The 15,504-nt window shown below is 38.2% G+C and overlaps 1 protein-coding gene across 1 annotated transcript in view; it reads left to right on the plus strand.

Moving 5' to 3' along the window:
* The window catches only part of taok3a (TAO kinase 3a), a 59,610-nt gene that overhangs the window by 31,371 nt on the left and 12,735 nt on the right, over nucleotides 1–15,504 (plus strand). Inside the window, exons 11-13 of the mRNA XM_060907488.1 lie at nucleotides 642–833; nucleotides 7,595–7,720; nucleotides 12,080–12,316. Of these exons, the coding sequence (XP_060763471.1) occupies nucleotides 642–833; nucleotides 7,595–7,720; nucleotides 12,080–12,316 (555 nt within the window). The remainder of the gene's footprint in view (nucleotides 1–641; nucleotides 834–7,594; nucleotides 7,721–12,079; nucleotides 12,317–15,504) is intronic.

Here is a 15,504-nt window from a genome sequence, read left to right on the forward strand (position 1 = left end):
TATTATTTCACACTCTCGTGTTCAGATCGAAGCGTACAGCAGCAGTCGGGTCAGATGTGTGTATTATAGCTGTAATTGAATCATTCTGTAAAGGTTTGAAGAGATTACCCTGATTGTGAAAGATATTTAAAAGGTCAGAGTAATCGCGCTACCTGTTTATGACTCACTCGCTCCAGCCAGCGAGGATTTATTAACTCTAACGGCACATGTTAAAGCAAAGCCTCGATAATGTCTCAAATTCAATCATCACTTCATTCACTGTATCTTTCTTTCTTTGCTATCCCCCTTCCCCTTCTTATCCTCCTTTTTTTGTTGTTCCCCTTTTTTATTTGCGTTTGAGTCTGTTTTGTCTTTCTTCCCCCCTCTCCTTTTCGTCCCCCCCATACACTACGACTTCCTCTTTTTATGCCTTGATCTGCTGTTTTACCTTTTCTACACTGCTAATCCTCTTTCCCCCCTCACTTCTGTACTGTCTGTTTTTCCTTTCACTCCCTTCAATTGCTTCTTTTATTCTTTCTGATCCTTTTCTTTTTCCTTCGATATACTCCCCCCCCCCCCCCCCGCCATTTTGTATCTTTATCCCTCTTTGTGCCCTTCTTGCTCTTTCTCACGTGTGTGTGTGTGTGTGTGTGTGTGTGTAGGATGGAGATCAGGGCTGTAAGGGGAACAGTGTTGGCAGTAATCACTCGGTGCCCAGCACCTCCATCAGTACAGGCAGTCAGAGCAGCAGCATCAACAGCCTACAGGAGTGTAACGATGACCCCTGCTCTGAAATGGCACTACCACACCATGAGTATGACAGCACGCTCGAGTCTTCCACACACCACAAAAAGGTCTATATACACACACACACACACACACCTTCTAAATCTCTATAATATATATTACGTAGACACGAGTGTGTTACTGGGAAATACACCACTCGTATTTTTCATCCGAGCTCCATCTGGGACATGGAGAACCAAAACCGTGACACACATCTCTGTCACTCGTGAGGAAATCAATGAATTGTTTTGATAAATCTGGGGACTTTTTGTTTGTGAATGTGTCAAAATAATTAAAAGAATCACACACTGGCTTGAAGATACGAAGTTTATCATCTTGTGTTGAAAAACTCGCATTTTTCAGACAAAATACATCGCGGATATGAGTGGCGCATTTAAATAATATTGGCTGGCTTTTTTTTCGTGGTATATCAGATATATTCCATTCAGCTAGCATGATACTGAATGAGTCGAAGATGAGTAGCTGAATGGAATATATCTGATACACCACGAAAAAAAGCCTATTTATTATTATACACATTCCTTTCGGGTGTTCAACACGTCTTTCTCTTTCAAAATTCTGTCAAAATCTTCTGTATTTAATGAAGCAAACCTGGCGGCCATGTTTGTTTTATTTACAAATTGTCACGGTCGCTCGCTAGTGTGGAAGTTTTATGTCCTCCATATGTGACGTCTTGACAACCATGCAATTTCGTAAACCATATTCAACGCTCATTCTCCATTGGGTAGAGTGATGTAATACATGTAGGATAAGCGATATGCTAACAATATTGCATGCTATGAAACTTGCAGGAAGAGAATAGAACAAGGATTTTTTTTTTTTTTCATTAAAGAAGCGTCCTGTATGGAAAAATAATTCCCGGTATTTCACTCCGATGACGTCACTCTCAGCGTTTTCCCGCTGACTAGACGCACGTTGTCAAAATGGCAAACCGGTTCAAATTTAAAATTCTTTTGACTAACTTGTATATTTTTTGTGAATGTGTCTGTATAATATAAAGAACATTACACAGTGGTGCAAAGATATGAAGTTTATCTTCTCATGTTGAAAATATTTTCCCTAGTTTGCTTCACTCACTCGTGATAAATACATTCACTACTTGAAGATAAACTTCATATCTTTGCGCCACCGTGTAATATCCTCTCTCTCTCTCTCTCTCTCATATCCCCTGTTTATCTGAGAGAGAGAGAGAGAGAGAGAGAGAGACCACTTTCATGTCAATAAATGGTTTGTAGGCAGGATGCAAATGCAGAATTACTTGGCTCATTATAAACAAACAACCAAATGACGTGAACATGAGAACAATGTACGTTAAACAAAAACAAGAAATCGCAGCATGGATTAAAACGTTGTGAAAATTAGGGCCAACAACAAAAGCTCGAAAAAGACAGAAACAGAACTTAAATAGCATGAGTAAATGGTCCTAAACGAGATGTAGATGTGCTTGAGCTGCATGCATTCAATGGGAAAATTCACACAACCTTTATTCCAGTATGTTATTTTATTATTAAATGTATATGAAAAACAAGCTTTATATGCGTTATCCGTGGTTTCAGCCATCTGTGTTGAATCGGAGAATACACAGATACAGCAGTTGCCCCCTTCGCCTGATAAACTGCTGTTGCATGGCCTGGATTTGTATATTGAGCTCCGATTGGTGACGTTTTCTGCTGTAATAAAATTTGTCTGTTACACTAACTCGTATTCCCCACTGTGAGTTTGTGCACTTCAGTGAACGCATGCGTGCACACAAACTTCAGTACTAAATACTTCTCGAGAATAAAAACTCAAAGAAGCAATAAAAAGAGCAGGTTTAATAATTATGCAAATATTTACAAAGAAGCAGAGAAGTTGGTTTTTCCACTGAGCAGTGTCGGGCTGAATACGGGAAGGGCGTGGCTTTCTAAAAGTGGACATGTGCAGGACTCTGTAGTACATTATTACTCAGGCATGCCATGAAAATGACACACACGTGTGCACAAAAAAAAAAAACCTGTCCTTTCTTCTCATGGCAGGTGTGTGTACACAGGTGGAAGAAAGGAGACAATCGGACATGTTTTGTGTCTCAGATTTACAAAGACTCCCCCCCCCCCCCCCCCCCCCAAAATCGTCCTTTCATGTCTTGAAAGTTCTCATGTATTGTTAATAGATTTTGTGTCAAAACCACTAGCTGACCTTTTAACACAGTTTATAATATTACAAACAACAATCGTTCTTTAAATGAAAATTTTTTTTTTCCCCTCCAGTTTACAGCAGCCAGAGACTAAAAAACTCTTTAGAATTAATATATACAGTACTGTACAAAAGTCTTGGGCACATGAAATGAAGTGCTGTAGAGCCAAAGACACCTTAAAAATAATGGAATTAAATGTTTCTCATCTCATTATCTGTAGTAGGGCTGTGCCGATAGACGATGCCATTGTCCATCGACGATGGTGGTCATCCATCACGATGGAGAGCCACCATCGTGATACCACGCCCCCTTCTGTCATAAAGATGCATATACGGCATCATCTGGGCCTATTTAACCTAAAAAGTTAGTTTTTTGTTAGTTTAGTTAGTTAGTTTTGTTTAATATATAAATATAACATATAAATACATAATTATATAAATCATTATAAAGTAATATCCTATTACCGCTTGTTCACGTAGGCTATGGTGCAGGGACGTGCTAGTGAACATAACATGTGGTTACACAAATACAGTATGCTACTAATAATAAATTTTGACTTCATTTTTTAGCCAACACTATACTTTTAATGTAAAATTTGTCATGTTGTTCAAACAAATAGCCACTATTAACAGTCGGGAAATATTGCACCCCAAACGGCAGTGAAGCGCAGACTTCGGCAGAAGTCAAATAACTTTAATCTGGTAAATAGGCCTACTTTCAGACACAAAATGGTCCACTCTAAGCCATAATGTCAAACCAAATGGAAGAATGAAGGTGATTCTGATAAATGTAAAGACAGTAAAAAAAAAAACAATATTAAATCATGATTTTAAAAGCTGGTGCAATAATTCAAACACTAATAAATTGGGAAAATTAGCGCGTTCAAGTGCGCACTAAAGGCCGAAGCGCATCTTCAATTGATATGGTGTAAATAAACAATGAGTAATAGCTTAAGTGTAGTTTCTTCTCATAGTTTGAATACTAGTCTTTCATTGTTAGACCTGATTAATATCTCGCCGTGATCAGTGAGTGCTCGGGGAGGTTCATTTCCACCTGCGCTTTGCGCAGCTCATTTCTCCGAAGCCAGCTGTGCGCAAACGCAGTGTTGACTGCTCGGCAAACTCCAATCGCTCGGTCTGTACTGGCCCTCTGTTGCGCAAGCGAGTTGGTTATGGCCAGGTTCAAATTGTGCCCAAAACAACTTAACCACGGCCATTTCAATTGCCTGATGGCTGTGACAATATTCGCCCCGTTGTTATACAGGCGATCTTTTTCCATTCAGCAAGTGTCTCGCGCAATGCGTCTTCTAAATTGTCCGCTGAATGTGTCTCTGGCATGAAACTCGTCTGCAGGCATTTGGACTGCATTGCCCACTCTCGGTCCACATAATGTACGGTAGCTGACATATAGGGCATCATGTTGCAGCTGGACCACATATCCGTTATCAAGGTCAAATATTCCACATCACCTAGCGCTTTTTTTTCTTTACGTGCCAAAGCCTCGGATGAGTATCTAATACTTTTAATAATAATAATAATAATAATAATGTGGTATTAAAATCCCCCCCGCCCACGATATGATCGTCCATCACGATGTTTGCACTGTAAACATCGTCGATGCCAATTAAGGGGACATCGCACAGCCCTAATCTGTAGCCGCTTTATCCTGTTCTACAGGGTTGCAGGCAAGCTGGAGCCTATCCCAGCTGACTACGGGCGAAAGGCGGGGTACACCCTGGACAAGTCACCAGGTCATCACAGGGCTGACACATAGACACAGACAACCATTCACACTCACATTCACACCTACGCTCAATTTAGAGTCACCAGTTAACCTAACCTGCATGTCTTTGGACTGTGGGGGAAACCGGAGCACCCGGAGGAAACCCACACGGACACGGGGAGAACATGCAAACTCCGCACAGAAAGGCCCTCGCCGGCCACGGGGCTCGAACCCGGACCTTCTTGCTGTGAGGCGACAGCGCTAACCACTACACCACCGTGCCGCCCTTAAATGTTTCTACATTAAAAAAAAGTCTATAAAGAGCAGTAATAAATGAAACGAAGTCGAAATTTGGTGTGAGACGACCTTTTGCTTTAAAAATAATACCAGTCTCAGTTTTATAAGGAAATGAGCTGTAGGTTTTCCTGAGCATCTTCCAGAACCAGACACGGTTCTTCTGGACACTTGGACTGTCACACTTGCTTTTTATTTGTGCAGCAAAACCCAGTAGCCTTCATTGTTTATTATCTGCGAACTGGTCTCTTGTGTAATATGTTGGGGGTTTTTTAGTGACCTTGTAACATTAAATTCTGTGCTGGTAAATTAACGTTTGGAATCTAAAATGACTAATGTGGAAGTCATCAAATAAAAATCGATAATTTGTACGAAAAAAGGACGTTTGCACAGTACTGTACATTTTATGGGAATGATTTGCAAATGCTTATCAAAGAAAAAGTGTAACTACTTTGTTCAGACTGTTAGTTTGTCTTACTGATTTATTTGAAAAAGCTTTCTTTTTCCCCGTCAGACATTATAACTCACGAATCCAAACATGGATCGGATTTTATTTTACAGTCATGATTAACACGATCGTTAAGATGGCAACATGAATTATATGTTGTAATTTACGGTATTTATAATATTCACTTTTAAAATAATGGCTGAATAATCCCTTCCTCTTCTAATCCTGTTTGAACATAAACACCAGATAGAATCTGAACTTTCCATAAAAAGTTTGTATGACCTGTGAATGAGAGAGGGGACGATAAAGGCAGATACGTTTGTCAGTTATGATAAAAAAAAAAAAAAATATGAAAGATGAAAACAAGGAATATATTTGGTAAAAAATACAAACATGAATATTAGTAATAAAATTGCAGTAGAAATATTCATTAAAGCTGTGTATTAGTAAAAAAATAAACAAAAAAACTTGACGATTAATTTAAAAAAGATGTCATAATGTATAGTTTTATGTTAGAATTTATTTTTTATTTTTTAAATCCTAATTTCAACTGTAAGTGAATAAACCTCACAGACGATTTTCTCTGACGCTCAAGTTAAAGAATTAAAATTCTGGCCATGTTCTGAACAGAGAGAACTTAACACTAATAATGTTAAAGACTGCACAGTTACTGCAGATTAGGGCTGGATGAGATGTATATGAGAGAGAGATGTGAAGTTTATCTTCAAGTGGTGAACATGTTCATGAGAGAATGAAGCAAATGAACAAAAATATTTTCAACACAAGAAGATAAACTTCATATCTTTGCGCCACTGTGTAATGTTCTTTAGATTATATGGACACGTCCACAAAAAAAAAATGATGCGCAAGTTAAACAAAAATTTTAATTTTGAACCGGTTTGCCAGTTTGACAACGTGCATTCAGTCAGCGGGAATACACTGGGAGTGACCTCATCGGAGTGAAATATCGGGAATTATTATACATGCAGGACACTTTTTCAATGGAATAAAAATGTTCTATTCCCTTCTAGTGAGTTTCATTCATTTGGTTCCAATATTGTTAGCATATCGCTTATCCTACTGTACATGTATTACGTCACTCTACCCAATGGAGAATGAGCATTGAATATGGTTTACGATATTGCATGGGTGTCAAGACGACATGTCACACGTCGGAGACGTAAAACTTCCGCGCTAGTGAGCGACTGTGACAATTTGTCAACAAACATGGCCGCCAGGTTTGCTTTGTTAAATACGGAAGATTTTGAGAGAATTTTGAAAGGGAAAGATGCCTTGAACACCCGAAAGGAATGTGTATGGATAATAATGATATCGGCTGGCTTTTTTCATGGTTTATCAGATATATTCCATTCAGCTACTCGTCTTCGACTCCTTCAGTATCATGCTAGTTGAATGGAATATATCTGATACACCACTCAATGCCAGCCAGTATTATTTAAATGTCACTCAGATCCGCGATGTATTTCATATGAAAAAATGTGAGTTTTTCAACCTGAGAAGAAAAACTTCATATCTTGAATCTGTGGGGGGGTTTGGGTTTTTTTTTCCCCCCTTTTTATTACATCAACACATTCACAAACGAAGTCCCCAAATTTATCAAAGCAATTCATCGAGTTCCTCACAAGTGGCGTTTTATGTCACGGTTTTGGTTCTTCATTTCCCAGATGGAGTGCATATGGAAAAATACAAGTGGTGTATTTCCCAGTAAAACACTCGTGTGCATGTAATATAACGATGTATTGTCAGCGTTGTGATAAATTATGTCGCAATTGATTTTTTTTTTTTAGTTTTTCTTTTTAGAACATTTTTCAGAAATTAAACTGAGAGCGACTGATTTTTAGAATTGTGAAATGTTCATTATTTTTTTTCCTCCTTTTCATTTTATTTATTTTTATTTTTTTAAATTTCAGTGGGGTTTCTTTTTTGGACCTTAAATCAATTATTGAACCCACCCCACCACCTTTTTTTTGTTTGTTTGTTTTAAATGCTACCCTGATACCATGAGAATTGTAGAGAATCATGATGATATTTGTCATATTGCTCATCCAATATATCCTATAACTCCTAACTGTTTTGTTTATTTATTTTATTTTTTAATAAATAGATAAACTCTAATATTTTTTTTTTTGTTTTTTGGTCTGTGTGTTCAGGATCATCAGTATATCCGTGATGAAGGTGGTCATCGCTCTGACTTTCGACCTTCGCCGTCGGATCGTGCTCAGGCTCATAATTATAAAAACCGTGAACGTTTCGCTACCATCAAGTCCGCCTCACTGGTGAGTGTAAACAATTACATCATGGATGCTTTTCCTTGTTTCCTCTCCTGTCATCTGTTTTTCTTTTCACCGTCGTCTTTCTTTATAATGAACGTTATTTTTGGCATTAGCTGAGATTAAAGGTAGTGTCAGGGAGTTTTAAAGTCGCACCAACATTTACGAACATTTTGTGATTTTATTTTGTTGGCTACTTATTCACTATGAGTGAGATGTGATACGTGCAGGGTCCCCCCCCCAAATTTAGTAATAAATGAATACGAATGTTTAAAGCACAAACACTCGCTCTCTTGTGTGCATTTGAACTTTTGAGAATCCTGTCAGAAGCACTGCTGCTTTCTTTATGAGGATATGAAGAAAATCCCCCCCCCCCCACACACACACACACACACCACACACACACTTGCGCTTGTGTCTGTTGTCAAGGCAACAGTTTGCGGTCAATAGGCTGTATGGTTGTGCTCACACGAGCCTGTATTGTTCATCAGCCATCATTGAAACACAAAAGCAGTGTGTGTGTTTACTTTCATCTCTCTGCGGCCGTATTTCACGCCCAGAGCTCAGTGTTTTTGTTTCTGCTCTGTCTTTACGGAAAAGGTCACGAAGAATTTAAGACGCACATCCGATATGCACGCGAAAGCTTCGTAAACGTGTCGCGATGGATGACGTAATGATCCCAGTTCACTTCTCGCACTCCCAAAGCTCACTTTTTTTTTTTTAAATTCTAATTACACATTGTTGTACTGTTCATGTTTTGGGATCAATGGAAGGCGTGATAGTCGATCCCCGAGTCCTCGCATATGAGGTGATGTCACCTGTTATAGGCTCCTGGTTTACTGATGTGTGAGCACCCTCTCCAGGCAGACACACACTCTGCAGCTGTCTGACAACACAGACTCATTTATCATCTCGGAGAAATTACCCAGAAGTCTGAACATTATCCGTGATGTTAACTTCATCTTCTGCAGCAGGCTTGTTTTCTTTCTGTGTCTCGTTCTTACAAAGAGGGAGAGAAGGGGAGAGAGAGAGAGAGAGAGGTTCTTTGTTCAGATCTTTTTTCCCCCTTGTGTTCACTGGACTGTGGGTTTCTTTGTTTGAGTACAGAGGAGAGAGGAGGGGGCAAGAAAGCGCAGGAGACGGAGGAAAAACTGACATCAGATTGTTTGCTTGTTTTTCTTTGACTTTTTAAAAGGTGTCTTCACTCTCGTACCATGAAGTCCATAATGTTGGTTTATTTCATATCACTCTCACCACAGAAGCACAGTTACTGCGATGACACTTATTACCTATTATACAATTATTAATTTTTTTAAACACCTGCGACCCTGTAGAAGGATAAAGCGGCTAGAGATGATGAGATGAGATGAGATGAGACTTTAGGAACAAGTGAAATTTCAAGAATGTGCCTCTCATTAAGCAGCTTCACTTTAAAGCGCATATAGTTCTATAAATATCCATTTTATCATCAACTTGGACACATGATCCTTATCGCAATATTGGTCTCTAAAACGTCACAGTTTATTTCTCATCAGCATTCTCTTCTCCCCAAGGGGCGGGTCTAGATGACGTTTCTGCAAGTGGGTTTTTTTGTTTGTTTTTAAAAAGATCATTTCTCCCAAAACATGATCTCGCTTTTAATCTGCTTTGTAGATATTTAAATAAAATCAGTGGCTTTTTTTTTCACGGTATATCGGATACATTCCATTCAGCGAGCATGATACTGAATGAGTCTAAGACGAGTAGCTGAATGGAATATATCTGATGTACCATGAAAAAAAGCCAGGTATTGTTATTATAATTACATTCCTTTTGGGTGTTCAACACAGCTTTCTCTTTCAAAATTCTCTCAAAATCTTCTGTATTTAATGAAGCAAACCTGGCATCCATGCTCGTTTACAAATTGTCACAGTCGCTCGCTAGCGCACAAGTTTTATGTCTCTGACGTGTAATGTCATGTCTTGACAACCATGCAGTATCGTAAACCATATTCAACACTCGTTTTCCATTGGGTAGAGTGACATAATGCATGTAGGATAAGCGATATGCTAACAATATTGCATGGTATCGAACCAAATGAATGAAACCCGCTAGAAGGGAATAGAACGCATGTTTTTATTCCATCGAAAAAGTGTCCTGTATGTGTAATAATTCCTGATATTTCACTCTGATGATGTCACTCCAAGTGTTTTCCCGCTGACTCAAAATGGTGAACCAGTTCAAAATTAAAATTCTTTGGATTAACTTGCGGGGGGTGTTTTTTGTGGATGTGTCCATATCATATCAAGAACATTACACGGTGGAGCGAAGATGTGAATTTTATCTTCTCGTGTTGAAAAATGTATTAATTTGCTTCACTCAATCATGAATACGTTCATCGCTCGAAGATGAACTTCATATCTTCGTGTAACCGTGTAATATTCTCTATATGAATATTTCTAATTATTTAAAAGTGATCAGCTTGGAACTTCAAGAAAAGTCTTCAATAGGAGGAATAAAGATGATGACACTACAAAAGTAATTTTATTGCATTGCATTTCATTATATAAGTTTGTCTAGAATAATTAGTTTTCGTACACTATTTCTGAAGGTTTTTGTGAGACTGACAATAAAATTCAATTTTGAAATGGTCAACAAAATCAGCTGTTTAAAAAAAACTTTTATTTTCATTACTGGAGACTTGGATTTTTTAAAGTTATCTTCCAAATTCCATTTCAGTTCATTTTTAATACATTTCCATGATCCTTTTTTTTCCCCTCACAATGTACTGCTTTATTATACATATTGTTTTATATATTTATATTGAGATTTTTTTCATTCATTGACTTTTTAAAATCTATAAAGTCCATTCTACTATTGCTGAGATCTTCATTTTTATTAAAATTTTATATCCAGTAACAGTAATATTGTTCTGGTAGTTTAAATAAATACTCAGTATCGTTTAGAAGGTCAAAGGTCAGACAAATAAAATAAAACACTGATGCCTCCAGTTCCTTGCGTGTTTCAGTTCTCTTGAACTTGGAAGTGTTTGTATCGTCTTTTCTGTCAGTTTTGTGTGAAAGCTGCGCGTGCCTGGTGCTCGGCATTGGGGCAGAAAGCGTGAGGACGGGTGCGGGTACAGTGGGGGTATTGATTCGGCGTGATTAGAAGCGCCCGTGTTGAGCGCGTGTTCATGTGACCGGCCTACTAAACGCCACTCAGCCGCGAGAGAAGAGCTGTGTGAAGGAGCCAGGCCTCTGAGAACCCTCTTTCATCCCGATACACACCTGCCAGAGCTCAGAGATGGACAGAGAGTGAGAAGTGTTTATTATCTCTCTCTCTCTCTCTCTCTCTCTCTCTCTCTCTCTCTCTCTGGAGTCTGTGTGCAAAGATGTGAAATGTTCAGGGCTCAGTCTCCATGATCCCGCACGTCCTTTCTTTTGCCAACATGTTTGGCCTCAGGAGCTCAGGTGGGAGTTACGAGAAACTCAACGAGCACTTTGACCTCAACGCGCCCTTCTTCCAGGTTGGTGAGAGTCTGAGTCACTTCGTATCGTTTCGAAAACCGAACTGCTGACTTTGGGGAACGGAATTGAGGGTCAAATTTCAATATTTTTTTTTTTTTTTTTATAAACTATGATGACATTTTTCATCATTTTGAATTGAGGATATGGAATTGAAGCTTCCTTTAATTGTTTGGTGCAAATTGAGGGTTTGAGAAACATTAAGATGAGTGTAAGAATTTTTCCCGGTGAGTACGACTTGCCGGTTTTGGGCCTGACTTCAACGAACCTGTAAAAATGCATTGCTCTGTTTGAATCCTTTTTTTTTTTTTTTTTTTCGCTGCCACTGTGCAACTGAAATAAGCTCACTTTCTTTGGTGTAAAATGACATCACACATACAATGTCTTATCTAGGTGAGTGATTTTACTTTGCTATCCTGAAAAAAGTATCATAGGCAATTTTATGCTATTTTTTTTTTCTGAGAATATTGTGAATGAGTATTTTTATAACGTCACTTGTTGCTGAAAGTTAGCGTGGAAAACATTTGTTCATTCACAATACGTTTCTGCAATGTGACTTTATCTTCAGTGAGGATTTAATTATTAATAATAATAATAATAGTTGCTCATGTATTTTACCAGCTGGTTAATTTTCCTCCGTCTTGTTTTTGAGAATTTATTTTCTTTATCATAAGCTGCTTTGCAAGAATCAAAACATCACGCATCGTGGCAATATCAGCAGAGGAAACTGCTTGAGTATTGTTTTAGTTCGTCAGCACACGTCCAGCTCCATGCCACATGGACCTTTTTGTATCAAATCTCTAAAAGTTCAACAGCTAAGAAATCTCCACTCTTTATTTGTTCCCCCCCACTTCCTCTCCAGGTGACGCGTCAGATCCATGAACATGAGCAGGAGAACGAGCTGCGTGAACAGATGTCCGGCTACAAGCGCATGCGACGGCAGCACCAGAAGCAGCTGATCGCTCTGGAGAACAAGCTGAAGGCCGAGATGGACGAACACAGGCTGAAGCTGCAGAAGGAGGTGGAGACGCAGGCCAACAACGCCTACATCGAGCTGGAGAAACTCGCCAAGAAGCACGCGATCCAAACGGATAAAGAGGTGAGGAGGACGCCGAAGTTATTTTCCATTGTTGATTTATCCATAAACACGTGGGAGGAAATATTGAGGCTGTAGGATGATGGTGCAACATGGAAAACATTAAACACAAAGATTTATCATTTTATATATATATATATATATATATATATATATATATCAATTACTCTTTCATATCATACTAATTATTTTTATTTATTTTTTTAAAGTTTTAGGTTTAGAACTAAAACGTCCCACTAACTTTCGTTAAATCCAGACCTTTTTTTTTGTATTAAATTTAATAATCCTTTTAAATAACATAAGTTGACTTTTTATTTAAGTATTTACTTTTTATTTGGTTCTTTAATCCTTTTTATTCATGAATTTGTATAGCTGGAGCTGAGCCGACTCGTACACATCACAATATTCTACGTTAACATTAAAATACTTCAGTGCATCATCACTGCAGCTACATTTCATTTAAACGCAGTGATTGTGCTGCTGAGATGAATTTCTGCTCCAGTTGAAAGGATGGTTGCCCACGAAGATCTCTTGATAAGAGAATAAAATAAACCTGGAAAATAATTTTCATAGAGATACCAGGATTTTTTTTGGATATTAACTTAAAAAAAAAAAACACGACTTGAAATTAACAAAATCTAAATTCCTGGAGGAGTGCATTAAAGGCTGTATTTCCTCTTGTGGTTGGTTTTAACGTGCTGTGTATATATTTAAAAAATACTTAAAGAACAAAGCTTTTAAATGCACACACTGAGTCAAGTGACATGTTGTTGGTGTCACTTCTGGTTTGTTGCTAGCACTAACCATTCTAGCTAACTGTACTAGCCACATGTACGTTAAATATACTAGCTAAACATTCTGGCCAACTGTACTAGCTCAATGTACATGTTAAACGTTCTAGCTAACGCTACTAGCTAAACATTCTAACTAACTGTTGTAGCCAAATGTACGTATTAAATGTACTAGCCAAGCGTATAGGCTAACTGTACTAGCTTAAACGTTCTAGTTCACTGTACTAGCTAACCGTACTAGCAAACTGTACTCACCAGAGGCACCAGTGATCTGTGCTCTTCCTCCCAAGCCTCCTCACGTTTCTGTACACATTTGACGTGAGATTGCATACAAAAGGATGAGATGAAATCACAGTTTGGTTTTTTTTTTTTCCTTTCCATTGTTGTGCATCAAACAGTAAATGGGACTGAATTTCATGCAGGAGCTTGAGTTGGGAACTGGAGAAAAGTCGGATGATGGGATAGAGTTGGTCTGAGGAATCATTCAAGTCAGTCGTTTGGATTTGTTGCTTCACTTCGTTCCTAATTTGCAGAAGAATTATAAACTCTGTTTAAACGATGCTTGTCGCTGAAATCAAGGCTTAACATGACTGTGGTTCTGTTCTTAAAATCTCCGTTTGTCCGCACGTGTCAGATTTATCATGTCGGTTAACACTGTTAATGGAAATGCTACAAAAAACGCAACTAAACATGCAGAATGCATAGATGTGTTTAAAAAAAAAAAGTGTGAATGGTAAAGATAATCATCTTGTTAGTGCTGTCTGATGTCAGATTGGTTTGGTTTTTGGTTTTCATCCTGGATAACCCTGAGACTGATTTTATTTCAAGTCTTTTCTTGTTCGCATTATCGTGTGCATTGGGAATATGTAAATAGAATGTTCATTATTCATGATGCATATGTTGATTCATATGCTAATGAGGGTTAGGGAGAAAATGGCGGGTTTGTGTTCGGAGTAAAGTATAGCACTGTGACGTCCTTTGTGTCTTGACAGTATTGACTTCTTTAGATCGCCGCGACTAGAAAGTGAGAAACCCACGTTCACGAGCTTTTCTCACATCTTTGCTGATGTCCGCTTGATGTTAGTTGATGTTCCTCAGTTATGTTTGTGGTAGAGACTTTTTAATAATCTATGAAACCACTAATCAGTTCAGCTCTCGATACAGTTAATACTTAGAAATTAAAACGGGCTTCTTGGGGAAAATGTGTGCTGCTGTTCATATAGCAGTGTGCTGAAAGTTATGATTTAGTGCAGGCTGTTCGTCTTTCACACACTTTACAAACTTATTATACACTGATGATGGTTAAGTTGGACATGCAATACTGTGCAAAAGTAAAACAAACTTAGATTTCTGTTTTAAGACTTCTACATTATCAAGTCGGTCCAAAAAACATTTTAGAGTTTCAAATGGGTTTTTTTTGTTTTTTGGGTGCCCCCCCCCCCCCCAGCACAAAATTAAATGTTATGGGGGAAAAAAAAAGTTTGTATCTGAGCAGCATATTCCATAAAAGAGCACTTTTCAGATTAAAAAAGAAAACATAATGAAGGCTACTGGGTTTTGGTGCAAAATGAAGACACGACTGTGGCTGGTTCTGCAGGATGCTCAGTGAAACCTACAGCTCATTTCCTTATAAAACTGCACTCGTTGGAACTGTGTGTGTGTGTGTGTGTGTGTGTGTGTATATATATATATATATATATATATATATATATATATATATATATATATAGTGTGTATATATTTTATATATATTGTGTGTGTATATATTTTTTATATATATATTGTGTGTGTATATATATATGTATGTATCATCTCATTATCTGTAGCCGCTTTATCCTGTTCTACAGGGTCGCAGGCAAGCTGGAGCCTATCCCAGCTGACTACGGGCGAAAGGCGGGGTACACCCTGGACAAGTCGCCAGGTCATCACAGGGCTGACACATAGACACAGACAACCATTCACATTCACACCTACGGTCAATTTAGAGTCACCAGTTAACCTAACCTGCATGTCTTTGGACTGTGGGGGAAACCGGAGCACCCGGAGGAAACCCACGCGGACACGGGGAGAACATGCAAACTCCGCACAGAAAGGCCCTCGCCGGCCACGGGGCTCGAACCCGGACCTTCTTGCTGTGAGGCGACAGCGCTAACCACTACACCACCGTGCCTATATATATATATATATATATATATATATATATATATATATGTATATGTGTGTGTGTGTGTATATATATATATATATATATATATATATATATATATATATATATATACACACACAGTGTGTGTGTGTATATATATATATATATATGTGTGTGTGTATGTATGTGTATATATATATATATATATATATATATATATATATTAGTGCTGTCAAAAATGTCGCGTTATTAAC

Source organism: Neoarius graeffei, chromosome 24, assembly GCF_027579695.1.
Source record: "Neoarius graeffei isolate fNeoGra1 chromosome 24, fNeoGra1.pri, whole genome shotgun sequence".
In the NCBI taxonomy this organism is placed as follows: domain Eukaryota; kingdom Metazoa; phylum Chordata; class Actinopteri; order Siluriformes; family Ariidae; genus Neoarius; species Neoarius graeffei.